The following is a 21892-nucleotide window of genomic DNA, read 5'->3' as shown; positions in this document are numbered from 1 at the left end:
AAATGCCATTGGGAATGATTGAAAGTCGGACAGCTGCTTTACAAAATGAACTTGAAGAGCCTCGCAGTTCTGAAGGGGATCAACTCCCACGTTTCCAGACCCTATAGGGAATTCTTCAAGTCAGTGTTGCAGTTCAGGTTGAACTTTGTTCTCAAAACTCCGTTTTTCTGAACCAATACTGTATCAGTTGCTTACTCCGTTCAAATTATCTCTATATATAACTGATCAGATTTCTCTACTTTCTATTTGCAGGTTAACAACGGGGTACCGAGTGTGTGCACTGCTTTCCTGTCTGGTGAGCCTGCAACAAGGTTGTGGTCGCAGGAACTGCAGCAACTCATTGGCGCGCTTCTTGAATTTATGGCTGTATGCAAGCGTGCCATCCGTGTACACTTCAGATTGAACTTATGACCTACAACTGCATTAATAAGAACAGTGAATGATAAATTTCTTCGTACCTTGTCTCCTCTTGACATCCTTTATGAAGTCGAATCAATGCAATTCCACCAACTGTCCATTCTTCAACAGGAGCACCCAATAAATTCCCAGTCTGAAGACGTCTCATGAAAAAGACTTGATATTCAGAAACTTGTAAAGAAGAAAAAAGGCTTTGCAGAATGAGTAAACCAGAAATAGGACTTAACATTTGTTAGAGGCAAGTCTTCTCGTCCCCATTTCATCAAACACCTTCTCTGCAACTTTTTTGGCTTCCACTCTTACAGGATTCAGGCATCTGCCATTCCAAGGTCACCAAAAGATTGGTCATATTGGTGTTTTGTGCACATTTTATTAGTAACTTAAAAGACAAGAATTTCTCATATATGTGGGTTAGGCTAGTTGGCTGAGGCATTGTGCTTGCCCCTTTATATCGAGTTCAATCTCCCCTTACATTAGAATTTAAAAAAAAAAAATGAAACTTAAAAAAAGAAGGATGATTCCTTAGTGACGTAGGATTCTTAATTCGATTCCTTATTGACAAGTGATTGTGAAATACTACGGTAGTATGATTACATGGTACATTTTGTACATATGTTATAATATAAATGAATATGTATTGATGCTATTTTATAAAAGGAGGAAAATAAACCTTGTCGTCCACCTATATTATAACACGTAACCATACTATTGTAGTATTCTATAAATTCTTCAATTGACATGGATGTCTTATTGTTAATCCAATTCATTATTGGATTGGTTTACTTTATTTTTGAAAATGTTTCAATCAATGCATGCAAAACTCGTTGTACATAGTTCTTTTGACCCTTTTATACAACAACTCTATTTGAGTTTGGAATTGGCTAATATAAAAGCAGGCAGGGGCTGCTATTGTTTTCATATTTCATATCATCATCCATAGTAGTTCTTCGAGCCTTTCTTTTGAGAAGGTGAAGGTGCATTGGTCGAGTGAGTAAAGCTTTGCAAGAATGCGTACGTTTAGTGGAATTAGTATGAGTAAGTCTCTTTTATTTTACCTTTTAAACATATAGTATATTAAAACTTTTTTTTCATTTTCTTTTTCCATCCTTTTAAAAAGGTTACTTGTCTTCCACGGCAATTCTTTTTTCTGTTATAGGAGTCATGGCTTCTACTAGAGGTCCCATCTTCTTTTTCTGGTCGAATACAGGTCACCTGTTTGCATGGCATAAAAAACAATTATTCTTAATCGTCCCCAAATCGATTTTCTAAGACATCATAAGAGAGTTATATTACAGTAAAATTTCTTTTTTGTTAGAAAAAATTAGAAAGGCAAATTAGCATAGCCGAAATGGAAGAACATTCCAAAAGAAAATCTAACCGCGTGGAATTATTTGTTCATTCGAAGACTCATTTATTTCTAACAAGTCAATTACTATATGTGAAACAATTGGACAGCTAATTAATTGACCATAATCTTTGGGCTAACCCTTTGGTGACTGTTGCCCTACCAAAACCAACCTATGACAGCTACAATATGTCCCCTCCTAGATATCTACATTCTCTCTAATTCCACCAACCCATTTTGAAACTCCCATCTCCCTCCCTTTCACTTCCTTCCTTCTCTTCTCTTTCTCTGTCCATACATACCAACACCAGAAAAGAAACCAAATCCCAATCTCTATAATTTCCTTGATTATGGAAGACTTAATTGCAACCACAAGCACATAAATTAAAACATCTCATAACATTCACCACACATGTACATTCTTCCATTTCATGTTCTCTCTGTGCGTATATATATGTATGTATAGGTATATTACCTTGTGAGTTGGGCCAACCTTCTAGTCTCTCTTTCTATCTGTCTGTCTCTCTGATATCATGGATGCTTTTGCAGTTGGTGCTACGCTAGTACTGCTTGTACTTTCCGTTCTGCATCAAGAAGTGCATGGAGGACTTGTAGGGAGTGATATCGACGGCTGTGATGTTTCTCAAGGCAACTGGGTTTTTGATGATTCATATCCTCTTTATGCCGCGCCTAGCTGCCTCTTCCTTGAGAAAGTGTTTGACTGCGTAAAGAATGGTCGCCCTGATAGAGACTACCTCAAATATAGATGGCAGCCCTCTGCCTGCAGCTTACCAAGGTACGTATACCTTTAATCTACATCACATTTAATGCATTTATACATGTCATATCTATCACCAAAGTGTCAAAGTGGACTATACATTCAAATGAAACTTCATCCTCAATTTTTTCGTCGAGTTTGGATCTTTTTTTTCCTTTTTTCCTTATATGTTTTTGGATCTTTGCACTTTGGTTCTTTGCATACTTCTATACAAGGTGTAAAGAACTTCTAGTTCTAGGATTGCCTTTGTTCAATACTAAGTTGCCAAACTGACCATATGGAATGTACGAATTTGAAATGTCCGATCCAGATTCAGAGTCTTGTGACATAAGATGATACATTTATGCAAATTATGCAATTTACACATCTTGTAACTCTAGCATCTACTTTAGACATCAAAAAACTTTGGTATTGATTTATAAGATGATATTGATCTGTGTATAAAACTTTTATGATGCAGATTCAATGGTAGTCGTTTGTTGACAGAACTTAGAGGGAAAAGCGTCATGTTTATTGGGGACTCGTTGAGTTTGAACCAATGGCAGTCACTTACCTGCATGCTTTATACATCTGTTCCAGAGGCCAAATACACATCGGTCAGGACTGGAGGACTCTCCACATTCACATTCCCGGTGAGATTATCACTATCTCTCAACTTGACATATCCATTTTACTGAAGGATCTCTCAAATTATTTGAGGAACACCATTCAGGGTCTCCTACGAATTTTTTTTCAACGATCCAAACCATCTATTTTTTAAGTCTACATTCATAGATCATCCTTCAAAAAATTAGACAAATCGAAAACCGTTTCAATATTCAATTGTGTCCTACAAAATCAATGAACATGGTGCTTCAAGAAAGTACTAAAATTTCAATAATTCAATTGAGTGGTCAAACGATATCGGATTCAAGTGATTTTTTACAGAGACGATATTTGAATGAGTATCTACAAAATAGACGGTTTGGATTAGTGAAATGCAATACTGAGTGGGCCCTACAAGGATGTCCCTCAAATAAGTTTATTTGAAAGATCCCTCAATTGAAACTCCCTGTACATATATATATATATATATATATATATATAATTGAGAGTTTCTTATATGCTATTGTTCGGTTCATTTGCGAAATCATTATGTTTGCTGCACTTTGGTCCGTATGACAATGATTGCTGCCCATATAGAACTAGTCAATTTAGTATGATGATTAGCGAAATAGATCTCTTCCAAAGTTGGACTTTAATGCAACATTGAGTGTTTATAATCATGAAGTCATGAATTGGGCACATATGAGGTCATCATGTAGCTTCTCATTTCTAAATGAGTACTGGGACATATCTAGTTAGGTTACTAAACATGAAAAACAATGTAATACCTACATAATTCACATTTATTTATCAGATAATTGAAAGAAGTGAGACCCAACTACTCCTTTTCTTAAGTTTTGAACACTTTTTAATTAGTTTTACAAAATACTTACATTATGAATACCTATTTTACAATTTGCAGGAATACAATGTTAAACTGTTGTTCTCCCGCAATGCCTTAATTGTGAACATTGTACGCACACCTGATGGCCGAATCCTAAAACTTGACTCAATCTCAACTCAAGATGACAAACTGTGGTTGGGAGTCGACGTATTGATCTTCAACACGTGGCATTGGTGGGTTCACACCGGCAGAAAGCAACCGTAGGAACCCCATTTGACTTTCCTATCTCCAATTTGGTTCATTCATTCCTAGAGCTTTTGGTTGCCACTATCTCTATGTTCTGCAAGTGATTGAGCTTTTGTTTTTAAATGTGGTGCAGATGGAACTTTATTCAAGTGGGGAATGAAACTTATAAGGACATGGATCGCTTGGTTGCATATGAGAAGGCACTGCACACTTGGGCAACATGGGTAGACTCCAATGTGGACTCTAACAAAACCAAGGTCTTCTTCCAGGGTGTTTCTCCAGATCATAGCAAGTAAGTATCTCAACAATGTATGATAATAGCCTTTATACAAGTGCCTAGTCAAGATTTAGATTCCTAGACATTGGTTAAGCATCAAGGCTATTTAGGTAACTTAAAATCATTCGAACACAATACCAACACACACCAGCTTCAAGGATATTGTAGTTTCTAAAGCAGATATTAGTTCGGAGGAAGCGTTTTAGCTTAATTGTAATTACTTCTTCAATGAAATCTGCTGATACTTATGTTACAGCTTATCTATACTATTAATTAAGCCAAACTACTATCTTACTTCTGTTTCTTATAGTTTCTAATTAAACTCAATCTTTGATGTCTCTCAGTGGAAGAGAGTGGGGTGATCCTCAAGCAAATAACTGCAGTGCACAATCAGAACCACTACCAGGTCCAAACTATCCAGGAGAAGCACATCCAGCAGAGAAAGTAGTAGAGAAAGTGTTACGTACCATGTCAAAGCCAGTCCATTTGCTGAATGTTACAACTCTTTCACAACTTAGAAAAGATGGGCACCCGTCTGTCTACGGCCTTGGTGGGCACAGGGGCTTGGACTGCACCCATTGGTGTTTAGCCGGAGTACCTGATACTTGGAATGTGCTTCTTTATGCAGCTCTTACTCAAAATTAGGCATTCTTTACAAAAATTGGAGATAAATAATTATAGTCCGTAAATAGATTTTTAGATTCTTTTAAAAACAAGGCTTGATTATGTCAAATATTAGTCCAAATGAGGTAGTTAGCTATGAGAGTTAATAAGGTTATAGGGTCTTTTGTATTAGTGAAATACATTAATAATGTTTTTACATAATTAGTGAAATACATTTCAGTTTTCATGTTTGAGCTCTCTGTTTTCATTTCCTTCATTTGTTCTTGGACATACAGAGGCCATACTTTATGATGGGCTACTACAAGACCCTACAACTGCATTGATAAGAAAAGTGAAACATTAATATCATACCTTGTCTCCTCTTGACATCCACCATGAAGTCAAATCAATGCAGCCAATAAATTCCCAAGCTGAAGACCTCTGATGAAAAAGACTGTTAATATTATACCAGAAGTAACTAATAGAAGCCTTGTAAAGAAGAGGGTTTGCGGAATGAGTAAACCAGAAGTAGAACTTAACACTTGTTAGACTTCCCCATTTCATCAAACACCTTCTCTGCAACTTTTTTTGCTTCCACTCTTAAAAGATTTCAGGCATCTGTCATTCCAAGGTGGTCACCATCAATATAGGAAGGAAATGACATTGAAAACAGTTGACGAAAACAGAAGGAATCAAAGAGAAAACAACTGATTTGAAGGAATCAAAGAGAAAACAACTGATTAACTCATCCATGATTTTAACTGTAGAGGATCCATGGCCTTGTAACAAAATAGAAATGAAGTACATGCCTCTACGCAACCGGTATACCCAAACTATATTATGGGCCAGACCCATTAACCCAATCTCATGCAGCCCATCATATCTAAATTTCTTTTATTTTATTTTTTTAATAGGCCAATTTTTGAATTAAAAAGAACCATATAACCGAAAACAAATTGTGCTATAATAACCTCATGAAGAACAATTTTAAGTCTCAACATGTCTTTTGGTCAGTATCAGGAGTCCGAAAGCTAGTTAATAGCTTTTGAATGATGGGAAATATTTTTCATGTCTTTTTCCAAGTAATGGGAAATGGAAGATTCATTTCTCATGTTTTGTAATCCTAGAAAAATAGTTAGGAAATAACACTTTATTTCCTTTCCCATGTTTGGTTTGCAAAAAAATGCAAAACAAAGTTTATTTAATTTTTCAATTATACCCATATTAGATATATAAAAAATGCATTTAATGTTATATTGTAATTCAAAATCGTTAATGGGAACAAAATGATCATGAATCAAATGTGCATTTATTGCAGGCTTTAGTTTCCCATGGGAAGGGAAAATGAAACCCATGGGGGGTGGAGGGTTTCATTTTCACACCTATTTTTTCATGTATCAATCAACCATTTCCCATGCTTGGACTTACCAAACATGATATTTCCCATTCTCAAGTCCCATTTTGCAGAAATGACCTTTAAATTGTGATCAAGAAAATGATAAGAGTTTCAATTACGACATGTATATAGTGCAAATTCGTTAACCACATCATAACTGAAAATAGAAGAATAAAATCAAGCTGGATTTAATTTTATTAGAACATCACAGTTGTAAAAACTTTTTACTTTCCCTCTTTTTTTTTGGTCATGTCGCAAGTATGGAAGTTACGAAACATGCAAGTGGAAATAATTTTCCATTCTCAAATCCCCTTTTCCACGAACTAAACGCTTTATTAGAAACTTTTGAATTGAACCTAACAAAGTCACATCACACACTACATCATTTACTAATTATAATATGTGAAAAGTCTGGTCACATTGGGTACTATTGTTTGTCGACTAGGCTTGTAAATAAACCCAAGGGCAGCCAATCACCATCCTAGGTTATCTGTCCATTGTGTATGCCATGCTCTACATTATTCTCATTGTCCTTATTGGAAGCAAGCGACAACTTTATTGATTTTAAAACACGTCAACTTTAAGGTTAAAACCAAAGAGCTTTAATAAAACATAATATAATTTATTAATTTGGATAGGAATACAAATCTAATTAGCACCAAAATGTAATACCTAATTTTACAAAAATATCATTAAAAAATATCAAAATTACACACAATGCTACTTCTTCTAAGGCAAGCATACTATGCCACATGTCTATATCTAGCCAACAATCACCGCCGGAATCCCACCACCAGCCACCACATTTTGTGTCATTGAATGGACTCGAACCTTGACCCTTAAAGGAGGAAGGCTCACTCACAAACTACTACACCAAACTTGATTTTGTAATATTTATTCAGTTATACAATATTTATATAAACAATCAACGGTTTAATTATTAAAAAAAATAATCATTTCAACACTTATTCACACAAAAACTGCAAATAAAAACAGAAACTTCAACAAAAATACAATGTAGATTTCAACTATGTTAAAAAAAACAAAAACAAAAACAAAAACAAAAACAGCTACAAAAACAATTGTAATTAAATGAAAACTGCAATGCAATTTCCAGTTTCCAAAAGTCCAATTTTGAGTTCCCTTGCTCTTAGGTAGTTCTACTCTTCTCTTGCCCACCCAATTCCTAGCCTCTACTCTTCAAATTGATGAGGTTGAAGGCCAAGAAAAGAGCAAAAATCCAATTGTAATTAAATGAAAACTGCAATGCAGTTTCCAAAAGTCCAATTTTGAGTTCTCTTGTTCTTGGGTAGTTCTACTCTTCTCTTGCCCACCCAATTCCTCATATGGGTAGCCTCTACTCTTCAAATTGGTGAGGTTGAAGGCCAAGGAAAGAGCAAAAATCCAATTGTAATTACCGAAACTGCAATGTAGTTTGTGCAAAACTACAATGCATATTCTGTATAAAATTTTATTGAACTAAAGCTTAAACGGTATTGCGAAATATCACAAGACAGTGATGTCATAAACAACAAGCATCTCTATCCTAAGAACCGCAATATGATCTCAAGTTTCCAGGACGAAATTGAAAATATAGCTAGAAACAAAACAAAATTGAAATATGCATTGCTGCAAACTAAATAATTTAGACAACAAACTCCACAAGTACAAAGAAGAACATTGTGCTATGCCTAACTGAGCTGCAGAAGAATCCTTTGAACTACACCCAATAATCAGCCAATAATCACAAATATAAATATATATCTGAATGTTGAACATAAGGCACACACAAAATTATTGCATTCTCCATAATGAAACCGCAAAAACTTAATTTCACAAAAAACACAGACATGATAGACATCAAATGCATGCAAATTAATCTCAATAATTTCAATCCTCCTCTGCCTATTTTTGAAATAACAATATAAACTAACAACTGACACAATGGTACCCTGCCTCCAAATCCTCCCCTGCCCATTTTTGAAGTTAAAACTGCATGCAGTTTCCAAATCCTCTTATGCCCATTTTTTGAAGTTAAAAATTCTGGTCAGTGTTTATTTCTTATTGCCTTTTGAAGTAACAATCACAAGGAATGTTTGAGTTCATTGGATTCTAGAGTCTTGTAACTTGTAAGCCTTGTGCTCATGTGTGTTAGCCTTAGATATTGAGCTAAAACAACAAATCTTACCTTTAAAAGGTGGGGAAGGATAACAAGAAAGGTTCGGATGTTTGTATTGTATGTTGTTGTTAGTACTACTCATCTATGGAATGACAGGGAAGAGATGGCCTGTTATGAAGCTGAGCTTGGAGCAGATGAATTTGCGGAAAGGATGCATAGTCAAGAAAAATTACAGGAGCAGGTAATATCTGTTCAAATATAACAAATATAATGGTAAAGGTGGATGTTTCTAAAGCACTAGAAGTAAATATTTTTCAGCAATTGGAAATGCTAAAGCACATGAGGAAATTTCCCTTGGATGATCAATCTGCTATCCTAGCTACCACTCTAATAGATTCATAAACGAACTCAAAACACAACAAAGCAGCCACAGTTCAAATCTCAAAACAACACCACTGAAATTAAACAAAAAAATCTCAAGAAAAGCCCATTTCCAAATAATTCAATCACATAACCTAAAAATCAGACCATATCAGATTCAAAAAAACCACAATAATTAACATAAGTTCTGAATTACCACAGGAGACGAAGATCTATTCTGCCAGCATCGATTCTCCGATTGCTTCTCCATGGACCAAAACAAACACTCTTACTATGCATGCATTGACTGCTCACACAATATTGGATTCAATTCAATCCAATTATTCTCCCAATAGCTAAAAGATAAAAAGCCTAGATAAAAAATAAAAAAAATGCCTAGTACCATTCAATTCAACCCCTTATTCTAAATTTCTAAAAGCCTAGACCACTATCCCAGGAGCCCCATCATAGCACATATCAAGAACACTAACCAACCACAAGCAACACTCCAACCAGAGCACTCCGAAATCGGATTCTGGCCAGCCACCATGCCACGAGCTTCCTTCTATAGTCAATCCCAAAATACATTATAATAAAAAAGTCAATCAACAATAGGAGCACAATGTTGAAAAATACACAACTCTAATATATAATTGTTGAAAACAAAACAAAAGAAACAAATTAATTATATTAAATAAATCACCCAAAGTAAAAAAAAATATTCAAAAGCAGACAATTACCATCCTAGGTTATATGTCTAATGCGCATGCCCATTATTCCCATTTTCTTTTTTGGAAGCAAGCGCCAACTTTATTGGTTTTTTATTTGTTTTAAACACGACAATGTTATTGGTTGGAGTTAAATATAACCAAAAAAGTAAATAACGTTAGTGTATTATGTTTAATAATAATTTTAGCATGATGTATATATATATTCTAGCCCAAAATCATAATACATATACACTTGTTGAAATATCAATTTAAAGGTTGACACAATTAGAACTTTAGGTTCTAGAATTTACCTATTTTAATGCATATGTGGCCGAAACTTATAGTTTGGATTATACATAATAAGAACTTCGGGTTCTAAGATATTTGAAAGTCGGGTCATATGAGGAACTTTAGGTCCTTAAATATAAAATTGAAATAAAAATAAATAACTGAATAAAACAATAAAATTAAAATTAAAATTAAAATAATAAAATAAAATAAATTGTTAGAACTTCTGGTTCGAAGTTAAAGAAAAATCAAAGAACTCCAAGTCCTGATTTACTTTCTGAGAATTGCAGAACTCAAAGCCCTTATATAGATATTATATGGATTGAGAACTAAAAGACTTCGTATTTAATTATATAACTTAGGGACTTCGGGTCCTTGCACAAAATAAAAATAAAACTAAAGAAAAGAACTAAATAAAAATAAAATACAACAAAAATTAAAATATTGCAATAAAATAAATTGTTGAAACTTCCGGTTCCAACGAAAAATGAATCCAAGAGCTTCAGGTCTTCATTTGCTTTTTAAGAATTGGGGAACTTCAAGTCCACTAACATACTTATATTATAAGGTTTGAAATCTAAAGATCTTCTGGTCCTTACATTACTGAATAAGAACTAAGTAAATTCTAGTTCTCCATTAATTGTATAAGAATTTAACATCTTCAAACCCTCTGTCAAATGTATAAGAGATGGAGTCAAGATCTTTAGGTCTTGATTTCTCCTTGCATTGTTCTTTGTATTGTTATCTTTGCAGTGATAAGAATTAGATATTGTAATTCATATCACATTCATAAGTAACAGAATACAAAATCTTGAAAAGTGTCAATAAATCATAAAAGATAAGAAAACATTAAATTAATTTTAATTGATGTGTTATCCACCTCATCTGCCACATAAGGTGGTATGAGAATGTGGTATATAAATGTGGTAAGAGTAGCATTATTCTATTTTATTAGAGCCATATTATATTTAAAAAAATGCATTGAATGCTATATTGCAATTCAAAATTGTTAATAGGAACAAAATGACCATGGAAAATGTACATGTTGGCCTTAATTTCCGATGGGAAAGGAAAATAAAACCCATGGGAGTTGGAGGGTTTCATTTTCACCCCTATTTTCCCACCAGACAACCATTTCCTATGCCTAGACTAAACTTACCAAATATGAAAAATCAAAAGATTTCCCATTCCCAAGCCCCATTTCACATAAATGAATTGTGATCTAAAAAGTGAACGGTTTCAATTATAACATGTAGATGGTGCAAATTCGTTAATCACGGCATAACTGAAAATAGAAGAATAAAATCAAGCTATTTTATTAGAGCATCACTATTGTAAACACTTTTCTTTCCCTTCTTTTTTTTTTCCATGTCGCAAGTCTGGAAGTTACCAAACATGGAAGTGGAAATGATTTTCCATTCCCAAATCCTTTTTCCCACAAACTAAACGCCTTCTTAGAAATTTTTAAATTGAACTTAACGAGGTCATCACCTCACACTACGTCATTTAGTAATTATAATATGTGAAAAGTCTGGTCACACTTGGTTACTATTGTTTGTCGACATTATATATGAGTACAATAAAATTAAATATGTTATTGCTTATATTTTAATCGTTGTCAATCATTAGCATAAACAATTGGCCACCCACAGCTAGAAGTAACCTTAATATTTCGCCTAAACCTTTGGTGGCTGTGACCCCACCAGAACCAACCTAGAAAATGTCCCTCTCTCTCTCTCTCTCTCTCTCTCTCTCACACACACACACACACACAAGCGCACACACACACACACATCAGTAATCTCTTTATGTCATTATCTATCCATATATGCGTGGAAAGACCATATACATGCACATTATTGCATTATATTATATGTGCTTATATACCCTGTGAGTTGCACCAACCTTCTAATCTCTCTCTTTGACCTCATGGATGCTTTTGCAGTTGGTGCTACAACAATAGCACTGCTTGTGCTTTCTGTTCTGTATCAACCAGTTCATGGAGGGCTTGTAGGAAGTGATATCAACGGCTGTGATGTTTCTCATGGCAATTGGGTTTTTGATGATTCATATCCTTTTTATGCCGCGCCTAGCTGTCCCTTCATCGAAAACGAGTTTGATTGCATAAAGAACGGCCGCCCGGACAAAGACTATCTCAAATATAGATGGCAGCCCTCTGCCTGCAACTTACCAAAGTAAGTATACCATTCTACATCATGCATATGTACATACATTTCTAGATATTCGACATTTTACGTAGCGGAAGTGTCAATTTAGAACACACACATTCAAGAAATATTCTCTTGGATCAAGGGTTTAGATTGATAGTTTGAAAATTTACATATTGTGCCGGCGCCAAACTGTTTGGCCATAAGAGATTTCACATGCCAAACTGTTTGACATATGATATTTAGAATCTTATTGGTCATGATTTTTGAGTTGCCATTTTTAAAATTTTCCTTTCATGGTCTATCTCCCAATGTTATAGGCGTGACTAGCTCTGAATGAGAAATGTTTGAGTTTCACTATCTTTTGCCACGTGGTGTCATTAATTCACATGTTATAATATGATTGATATTTTATTGACTTGAAAAATATTATGAAGAATTATATACACGTGTTATAACATTAGTGAATTAGTAACCCTATATGTGACTAGATAATGGTGACAGTGAAAAATCTCTTGCTACAAATTGCTTCGTTGTCTAATCACTGGATGTCCTTAATAGCTTTCTTGGATGCATTATTTGCTGTGAAAAATACCCCTTTTTTTTTCTTCTTTTAAATCTTCACGAGTCTTTTGCAATGTTATGAGTTCATTGAGTTGGGTACCTTAGTGTTGGGATTTTTATTCTTCTTTATGTTGGAATATAAATTATTAAGTTCAGTCTTTAATAATGTAGACAAATTTAAAATAAGAAATTCATGTTTCTAAAAATAAATAAATAATTCATTACAATTATGATTGTAATGAATGTATATATTATTAATTTATTAAATGATATTATCAAGTGGCCAAAACGAATAGTTAGTGTCGAATTAACTTATTAAGCGGTTAGCGCTCTAATGCTCCTATTCAAATTATTTTTTAAAATTTTGTGAAAGGATCCCTCTAATGTGAAATCCTATCTCTATCACTGTATACATATATAAACTGTCAGGCCCGATCTCTTGGACCACAATGGTCCAAGAGATTTTGGTCACCCACCGTTGGATATACATCCAATGGTTTATAAAAGTTTCTTAAAATGAGTACAAGAGTGAGTGAACCGTTAAATTTATATCCGACGGTGAGTGACCACAAATCTCTTGGACACCTGTAGTCCAAGAGATCAGGACCCTGATCTCTTGGACCCCTGTAGTCCAAGAGATTTATGGTCACTCACCGTTGGATGTAAATTCAACGGTTCACTCATTTATTACTTGAATCGGGTAATAATCATTTTATGTCATATTGCATTTATATATATAATTTTGAACCATTGAATTAATATCCAACGGTGGGTGACCACAATCTCTTGGACTCCTGTGGTCCAAGAGATCGGGACTGTCTACAAATATATACAAAGGTAAGCATGTGTATATATATATATACAGTCCCGATCTCTTGGACCACAGGAGTCCAAGAAATTATGGTCACCCATCGTTGGATATTAATCCAATGGTTCAAAATGATATATATAAATGCAATATGACATAAATGATTATTACCCGATTCAAGTCAACCGTTGAATTTACACCCAACGGTGAGTGACCATAAATCTCTTGGACTACAGGGGTCCAAGAGATCAGGACTGTATATATATATATATATATATATATATATATGATTTCAGTCCAGTGTTTGATTAGCCAGGCTGGAATCACATGCTTGTTTGGGAGTTGAACAACTTGTGGCTCTACCTCATAGACTTTTAGTCAACTTCTCCTAATTTTCTACATTTTTTTTGTCTTTATCATCTTCAATTATTATTGTCAAGGTTATTTTCTTTTTCTAGATATTTGGGTTACCTATTTTTTCTGTTTCTGTTTGTGTGTGTGGTATTTGGGTTTGCCTATTTCATCATTATTACCGAACATATTTGAGATTGGTGGTTAGCATTTGACATTCTAAATGGAGAGTCCAATGCACCTGGGTTCCTTTCATACTTTCATACAAGTTGTAATCAACACCAAGTAAATATGAGCACCATGGTCAAATTGTATCTGTATATTTGGTATGTTGATGCATGCACAAGTAAAACTCTTTGACACATGATAATCCATAATTCAAAGTTATAGTGGTTTTTAAGTAAATGCAATATTACAAAATGTTTCCATATGAACTCTAGTAGATTATTTTTCTTACTTTGAGCATGAAAATAAGACGTAATTGCCAAATTTGTCATTTGAAATTATGTTTAAATGTGCGATTCTGATTGACAATTTTGTGACGTAACATGATTAGATTTATGACAAGACAGCATTACCCAAATCATGAAACTTACACATCTTTGTAAATCTACCGTCAGCTTTATTGATCTGTTTATAAAACTTTGATGATCCAGATTCGATGGCAGTCGAATTTTGACGGAATTTAGAGGGAAAAGCATCATGTTCATTGGGGACTCGTTGAGCTTGAACCAATGGCAGTCACTTACTTGCATGCTTCATACAGCTGTTCCAAAGGCCAAATACACACTGGTCAGGACTGGAGGGCTCTCCACATTCACGTTTCCGGTGAGCTTATCACTATATCTCTCAATTTAAACCAAATTAGAATCTAGATTAGATATCCAAACAGCTGTTCTAAAATCTTTTATTCTTGTAATTTGACAAGTGGTGATTTTCTTCCCATATATGACGTTGCTTGGTCAGTTCCCAAATGATATTTATGTTTGTTGCACTTTGGTCCGTATGACAATGATTGCTGTCCATGTGAAACTAGGAAGATTGATTTTTAATTGGTACCAAATTTGAAAAATAATAAAGTAAAAAGTTCTTTTAACTTTTAGTTAGCAAAAGATTAAATCTAAATAAAGAAATTGCGTTTTATGATTTGTACTACATGACAGATTTGTTTTGTTAAATTTATATGACGATTGTCAATTAAAAGATAGTCTAAATTAATCTAATCTATAGAAAAGGAAAATTCAAATTTCGGTACAAATTTAAACAGTAGGCTCACTGACCTAACCAACTGACCTAACCCACATATGACGCAGGAATACAATCTTAAAGTGTTGTTCTCCCGCAATGCCTTTATTGTGGATATCGTAGCCTCACCTGGTGCCCGAGTCCTCAAGCTTGACTCAATCTCAACTCAGGATGAGGAACTGTGGTTGGGAATCGAGGTATTGATCTTCAACACGTGGCATTGGTGGCTTCACACCGGAAGAAAGCAACCGTAGGACCTCTATTTGACTTTCTTCCATTTGGTTTATTCTTTCCTTGAGCTTTTGGTTGCCTCTCTTTCTCTATGTTGTTCAAGTAATTGAGCTTTTGTTTTTGTTTTTTGTTTTTTTTTAATATGTTGCAGATGGGATTTGATTCAAGTGGGGAAACAAACTTACACGGACATGAATCGCTTGGTTGCATATGAGAAGGCATTGAACACTTGGGCTAGTTGGGTAAATTCCAATGTGGATCCCAACAAAACCAAGGTCTTCTTCCAAGGTGTTTCTCCAGATCACAGCAAGTAAGTATATCTTACAATCTGTTAATCTTAGTCAATATTCAAAGATTTCTACACCTTTGCTTCATTGATACTTTCGTGCTATAAAATATTCTCAATGCATAGTCACTGGGTTTGGTGGTTCGGCCTAGTGGACTATTTCAACTAAATTGAACTAATGTCTTGACAGATGTTTGGTGACTTTATGAATACTAAACTTACTAAATTGGACAATAATCCAACATATTGTATCTTACAAGTCCCGTCTAGAACGATTAATCTCAAAAAGACTAACTTGGACTCAACTCCAATCCATTCATTTCTAAAGCACACATTAGTTCGAAGGAAGCTTCACCTATTATTTCTTCAATGAGATCTCTTAATACTTGTGTTCTTATTTCTATATATTTACCACCCTTTTGTAAAACAAGAAATATTCAACCTAGTTTGTGACAGTTTCTAATCAAACTCAATGTTGTTTGCATCAGTGCAACAGAGTGGAGTGATCCTAAGGCAATAAACTGCAATGCCCAATCAAAACCACTTCCAGGTCCAGATTATCCAGGAAAAGCACATCCAGCAGAGGAAGTAGTAGAGAAATTGTTACGTAGCATGTCAAAGCCAGTCCATTTGCTGGATGTTACAACTCTTTCACAACTTAGAAAAGATGGGCACCCATCTGTCTACGGCCTTGGCGGGCACCGGGGCATGGACTGCAGTCATTGGTGTTTAGCTGGAGTTCCTGATACTTGGAATGTTCTTCTTTATGCAGCTCTTACTCAAAATTAGGCATTCTTTATATCCCAAACAAATTATTCATTTAATTAAAGTTTCATTATGTGAAATTTTTATCAGGTGGTAGCTCAAATTAGGTTCAGTGGGCTGGGATGGGAGAGTGAATCAGGTTTGAGAGTCCGAGACTTGTATTTATGAAATTTATTAGTGACTGATTGCATAGTTTTACTGAATACTCAAGGTTTAAAATTCGAACTGACGTTGTTTCAGCTTAATGTGAAAAAACAACTAAGGGGACGTAACATGGTGGTCTTCCTCGCCTAGCTTGCACCTCAGCAAGAAATAGGGGACTAAAATAGAGGCTCCTCTGCTGCCATTAGTGACGGTTCGCAATGCCTTTACCTCTGCACTTAGGTTAAACAAGTATTTTGCTAAGCAAAGAGCGCCTCTATTTTAACACATGTATATACGTTCAGGGACGCAACACAGGTGTAATTAATTTGGGCTACCCAACCCCCCCCCCCCCCCCCCCCCCCCCCCCCCCCCCAACAAAAAAATATCCTAGGTCCGACCTTGTCTATGTGACTCACCATGTGCCATAATTTGAATAATTAGTAACATGATGACATACAAAAATTTCTCGACATATCTGTAGTTTACGTATGCAAATTGGGTGCCTTAAGGAACGAAATTGTAGCTAATTTAGTTAACAAACAACAAATCCTTTCAAGAATTTTAGGAATTTACTTATATTTCCCTTTTTCTTTCTTTACAGTTTATAATCAAAGGCCTGAGTTTAGGGTGGAATTTTAGGAATATAGATGCAGGGATCCATCTAAAGGCACAGAAAAAAGAGAGAGCTTTTTTTCCTTTATTTCTAAAATGATATTTGTAGCACAAGAGCTTCTTATATGGAGAGTCCGGAAACAATCTAAGTAGTACTTACCTTTTCCATCTACCCAATCATTTCCATCTTTGATTACTGAAACATTTAACGAAAAGAAAAAGAAGCACCCCAAAATACATTTAACAAGCAAGAAACTGAAAGGGATTTTCTCAACTGGATCCTACTATTTTGATATGATTGAATTGAGACTTGATGTAGTTTCAACGGTGGAGATTTCTTGAAAAGATTTAGAGGGAAGAGCATCATGTTTGTTGGGGATTCACTGAGTTTGAACCAATGGCAGTCACTCACTTGTATGCTTCATACATCAAACCCACATGCCCATTATAAACTGTTCAAGACTGGAGGGCTATCTACATTCACATTCCCAGTGAGACTCATTAACTACCTATTAATTTCCACCTTTGTTTTGTGAAATTCTTCATTAGGTCTTCATTTACCAATTAATTAATAATTCACTAAGCAAGTGACATCACTATATGATCAAAGAATGTGATTTATGTATCTGAAGTCATAGGTTCGATTCCCCCCTCCTCAGTATCGCTTGTATAAATAAAAAAAAATTGTGATTTATGCAAGATTATTCGTTGATTATTAATGATCGATCCAAAAATAATTACTCAATTGCTTTTTATAAGCAGACCATTTTATCATGGAACTTGAGCAATTTAATTACCATATTGTTCCACAACTGGCAGGCATACAAAATCAAGGTCATGATCACTTGGAATGCATTTCTGGTTGATACAATAGCCACAACTGCTGGCCGAGTTCTTAAACTTGGCCCTATTGAAAGTGTGGGAAAATGTGGAAGGAAATTGATGTCTTGATCTTCAACTCATGGCATTGGTGGCTTCACACTGGAAGGAACAACCATAAGATCGATAATATTCCAATGCCTATTCTTTCAAAATTGCCAAAATATTTGCAATTTATTGTGTATTGGCCATATATATAAGCAAATGATACAATGATGTATGTATATATATGTGTTGCAGTTAGGATCTTATTCAAGAAGGGGACCGTATGTTCAAAGATATGGATCGCTTGGTTGCATATGAAAAAGGGCTCTCAAGACATCGGCAAGATGGATTGACAACAATTTGGACACAACAAAAACAAGAGTTTTCTTTCAGGGTGTTCCCCCAGATCATAATAAGTAAGACTTTGGTTCTACTCATGTATATACATCTGATGTTGTCAAACTAGCAATCTGAACTATTAATCAGACGAACTCTTACTTAAATGTATAGTACATATGAAAAAAATGATTACATAGCATATTTAGATATATGGTAAGAGGTATGATTGGACTAAGATTAGTAGTTAGATTCGAAACCCTTAGACACCAGTGTGTGTGAGTAAATACCCTTCCCTCTTCCTACCTTTGACCCAAAAAAAAAGAGGGTAAGAGATTGTGTACGGTTTGTATGCATAAGGAAACATTTTGTAGAATAATTTTGGTGGGCTTGGTTAGGGTCATATTTTTGCCAATGAAATGATGCATATTCAATTACCTAGCTCTATGGAGTAATATATTTTTTATATTTTTATTTTATTTGCACTTATGTAACACCATATGACATGCTAACCTAGTATTATTAATGCACCTAGATTATAGCACTTGACTGGCGCACACTTGCACCAAATTTGATTATATTTGTAATGTTTTTTCAGTGGAAGTGATTGGGGAGAGCCAACTTCAAAGCGATGTGAGGGACAAACAAAACCAATGGTTGGGCATCAGTATCCAGAGGTTCACATCGAGCACAATTAGTAGTAGAAAGAGTGCTGCGTTCTATGAAAAGCCCAGTTCATCTGCTAAATGTCACAACTCTTTCACAACTAAGAATAGATGGGCATCCATCTGTGTATGGTCTCATGGCGGTCACAAGGACATGGACTGCAGCCACTGGTGTCTGGCCGGAGTTCCTGATACTTGGAATGTGCTTCTATACACAAAGAAAAACCAACTAATTAATTATGTGGATTTAGAAAATCAAATAAAACTTAAGCCCTCGGGTTTAGTCCAAGTGATAAGGATGGAAAAAAGAGTTAAGAATAGGATATGTCAATGAGTCGATTGCTTTAATATAACCGACATACAATAATGAAAAATCAAATAATGTTTACGAAATGAAGTATGTGATGCAATTCATCATAATCTTAATTTGTTAGACCTTATGTTAAGTTTTTGTTTTTTGTTTTTATACAAACGATATTGGGGTGGGGGGGTCTTCTCATACGCGCTATCAATGTGCCATTAGGGTTCGAACTTGGGACTACTGGTTTGCAAGTCAATGTCATTTTCTTCTGGACTAGACCCCGTTGACGACCTCATGTTAAGTCTAACTAATATTACACTTACTTTTCTTTTTTCTTTCCAAACTATAGAACTTTAATTGAGTTCGAATGTCAAAAACCCATAACTATAAAGTTTATTGAACTTTTCGTTTGATTTTTTTTAAGGGAGATTCACTATTATACCAAATACAAGGGCCCAAATTATAAAAAATAAAATAAAATAAAAAATTTTATATGAAATGGACTTTAGAAACACACCCAAAGCCCATTTACAACATAACAACGAGGCTTCGAACTTCCTATAAATTACAAAACTGCCATCGATTTCTTAAAACAAGCCTAACTCCAAAACCTCATAAAAAAATCAAAACTCTCAAAAGGGCATTAAAGTAATTTAATAATCAAAATTAAATGGTGTATGGTTTATCTATATCACTAGTGCTAAGATATGGATAAATATCTCTTATATATATATCATAAAATTAGTTTTTAAAATATTATATCTATTATGGATGCGTAATTAAGATTTTTTGCTCATTTCACCGCAATCCATCACTAAATTTTGAGAAGAAGAAAACTCCAAAAATAAAGGAAAATTTATTCTTTTTTGAATATAATGAGATGTGATGATAAGCACGACAGAGAATGAGATGAAGATCTATTTCGACATATCCACCTAAATACGTGCCAACTAGCGAAGTACGTAATAGTCATATTTTTCTTATTCCTTTTTGTGCCCTAAACGATGCAAAAGATCAGTAAATATCTAACAAAAATAATAAAGCAATAAACTAACATGCCCTCAGCTGTAACAGTGGCTTGAGATACACGGAATCTTTTATTGGATTTCAGAAAAAAAAAATTTATTTATTCAAGTATTTGATTGGATTATTCTTAGTTAATTAGAGCCCAAGTAAAGCAAAGGCCCTGAAAGAAACAATACTTTTCCTACTGTTAGAGGGGTTTCTCTAAGTAGTGGATAGATCTTTGGTATCTATTAGCTAGCCAGTCTGTCTGAAAACGAGGGTTTCGTATTTCTCTTTAGGGTTTCTATCAAGTTGGTGACTTAGGGTTTCCTTTTTATCATCATCAAGAAAGACACAGAAAGAGTTAATGGCGAAGACTTGGTCTGGAAGAAGGTGTGAGAGTATCTGCAATGGTAGGTTTAATAATCTCTCATCATCTGGTGATGGGGAGGAAAAACGTCATCAAGTACAACTTAGAGCTTGCAAGAACTCGCTTCCTCCTCGTCCTCGACCACTCTCTCCTGTGAATCCTGGTGGACAACCATCTGTGCTAAAGCGTGGACGATCATCCGAGCCAATTCAAAACGAGAAGAGTGTTAATGTATGCATTTTGGGTTTTTCTTTTGGCTTCCCTTGACAACTTTGTAATAGGATTTCTATTGTTATTTATCAAGCTCAAGTTTAGATTGAGAATAGCTTCTCTAGGTGTTCTTAACTAACAAGTATCATATGGAGGTTCATGCAAATTGACAAAGGTAAATTGTGCATTGCATAACATTGCATTACACTGTTTTCATAAAATGATGACTAGTCATCTGTTTCTTGGATGACTAGTCATCCTTGCTCTCCAGCTTGATAACCAACTTTTTTGTCCTATTCCTTTTTCTCTCTCTCTGCTGCCACATGGGATTCTGACCTAGGAAACTTTTGTGTGTAAATACCAAAGAATTCTTCTTTGGGCAGCCGTCACTTTTGGGGGAGAAGTTTTGGAAAGTTTCATAGCAAACTTTTGCTTCTTCTTCCTCAAGAGTAACCTTCATATTTTTCATCTTTGAGTTTTCCAAATTGTTTCTTTTTGAAAACTGCATTTGAAATATGAAAACTTCATCTTGCTAGATCAAACACTCTATCATATATATCTAGGTCAGATTCAAGATTGATTTCTTCAAGAGTATGGTTTCTTGAAGAAATTGGTCATTTTCTCCATGAATCCAAATTTCATTTTTGTATGAGTTAGAGCTTGCAAGCTAGTGCCATGGGATGAAAGAGCTGGAGAAGGAGCTGCCATTGCCATGAAGAACTGAGCTTCAAGCTTTGCTAAGTTGGAGAAGAAGATTGCACAAAGGAGGTATAGCTCATCTTCCTAAATAGATCTAGGTTTTTCTTGAGCTTGCTTGTGTTCCTTTGTAAGAATCTTTTTCTACTTAGTGGATTGCCTGGTCGGTTGATGACCCCCAGTTTTTTCCCAATGGTGGGTTTCTGGGTGAACAATTTCTGGTTTTCATCTCTGTAAATTTTCTGGGATTCTGTTCTTGATAGTTGACTAGTCATCTGGGTTTGTGCGGTTGACTAGTCATCT

General features: G+C 34.9%; 2 protein-coding genes and 1 pseudogene across 2 annotated transcripts; all 3 read left to right on the top strand.

The window, feature by feature from the left end:
- Positions 1-2295: 2295 nt before the first annotated feature.
- Positions 2296-5137, top strand: LOC117622588 (protein trichome birefringence-like 43). Its single transcript, XM_034353322.1, has 5 exons — positions 2296-2558; positions 3001-3172; positions 4048-4229; positions 4349-4507; positions 4837-5137. The coding sequence occupies exons 1-5, from the start codon at positions 2296-2298 to the stop codon at positions 5135-5137; spliced, it is 1077 nt and encodes a 358-aa protein (XP_034209213.1).
- Positions 5138-11840: 6703 nt separating this feature from the next.
- Positions 11841-16416, top strand: LOC117622097 (protein trichome birefringence-like 43). Its single transcript, XM_034352636.1, has 5 exons — positions 11841-12163; positions 14516-14687; positions 15173-15354; positions 15487-15645; positions 16110-16416. The coding sequence occupies exons 1-5, from the start codon at positions 11898-11900 to the stop codon at positions 16408-16410; spliced, it is 1080 nt and encodes a 359-aa protein (XP_034208527.1). The 5' UTR covers positions 11841-11897; the 3' UTR covers positions 16411-16416.
- An 822-nt stretch (positions 16417-17238) lies between these two features.
- LOC117621673 overlaps positions 17239-21892 on the top strand; it is a 7191-nt pseudogene continuing 2537 nt past the window's right edge.

Source organism: Prunus dulcis, chromosome 3, assembly GCF_902201215.1.
Source record: "Prunus dulcis chromosome 3, ALMONDv2, whole genome shotgun sequence".
Taxonomy (NCBI): Eukaryota; Viridiplantae; Streptophyta; class Magnoliopsida; order Rosales; family Rosaceae; genus Prunus; species Prunus dulcis.
The sequence above is the reverse complement of the archived record's forward strand: the minus strand, read 5'-3'. Positions and strand labels throughout refer to the sequence as shown.

Excerpts from the sequence above, each read along its gene's own strand:
- LOC117622097 (XM_034352636.1), top strand. The coding sequence starts at position 11,898 with ATGGATGCTTTTGCAGTTGGTGCTACAACAATAGCACTGCTTGTGCTT. Across the intron at positions 14,688-15,172 it reads TCTCCACATTCACGTTTCCG|GAATACAATCTTAAAGTGTT; the intron begins GTGAGCTTATCA and ends CATATGACGCAG. Across the intron at positions 15,355-15,486 it reads CACACCGGAAGAAAGCAACC|ATGGGATTTGATTCAAGTGG; the intron begins GTAGGACCTCTA and ends AATATGTTGCAG.
- LOC117622588 (XM_034353322.1), top strand. The coding sequence starts at position 2,296 with ATGGATGCTTTTGCAGTTGGTGCTACGCTAGTACTGCTTGTACTTTCC. Across the intron at positions 3,173-4,047 it reads TCTCCACATTCACATTCCCG|GAATACAATGTTAAACTGTT; the intron begins GTGAGATTATCA and ends TACAATTTGCAG. Across the intron at positions 4,230-4,348 it reads CACACCGGCAGAAAGCAACC|ATGGAACTTTATTCAAGTGG; the intron begins GTAGGAACCCCA and ends AATGTGGTGCAG.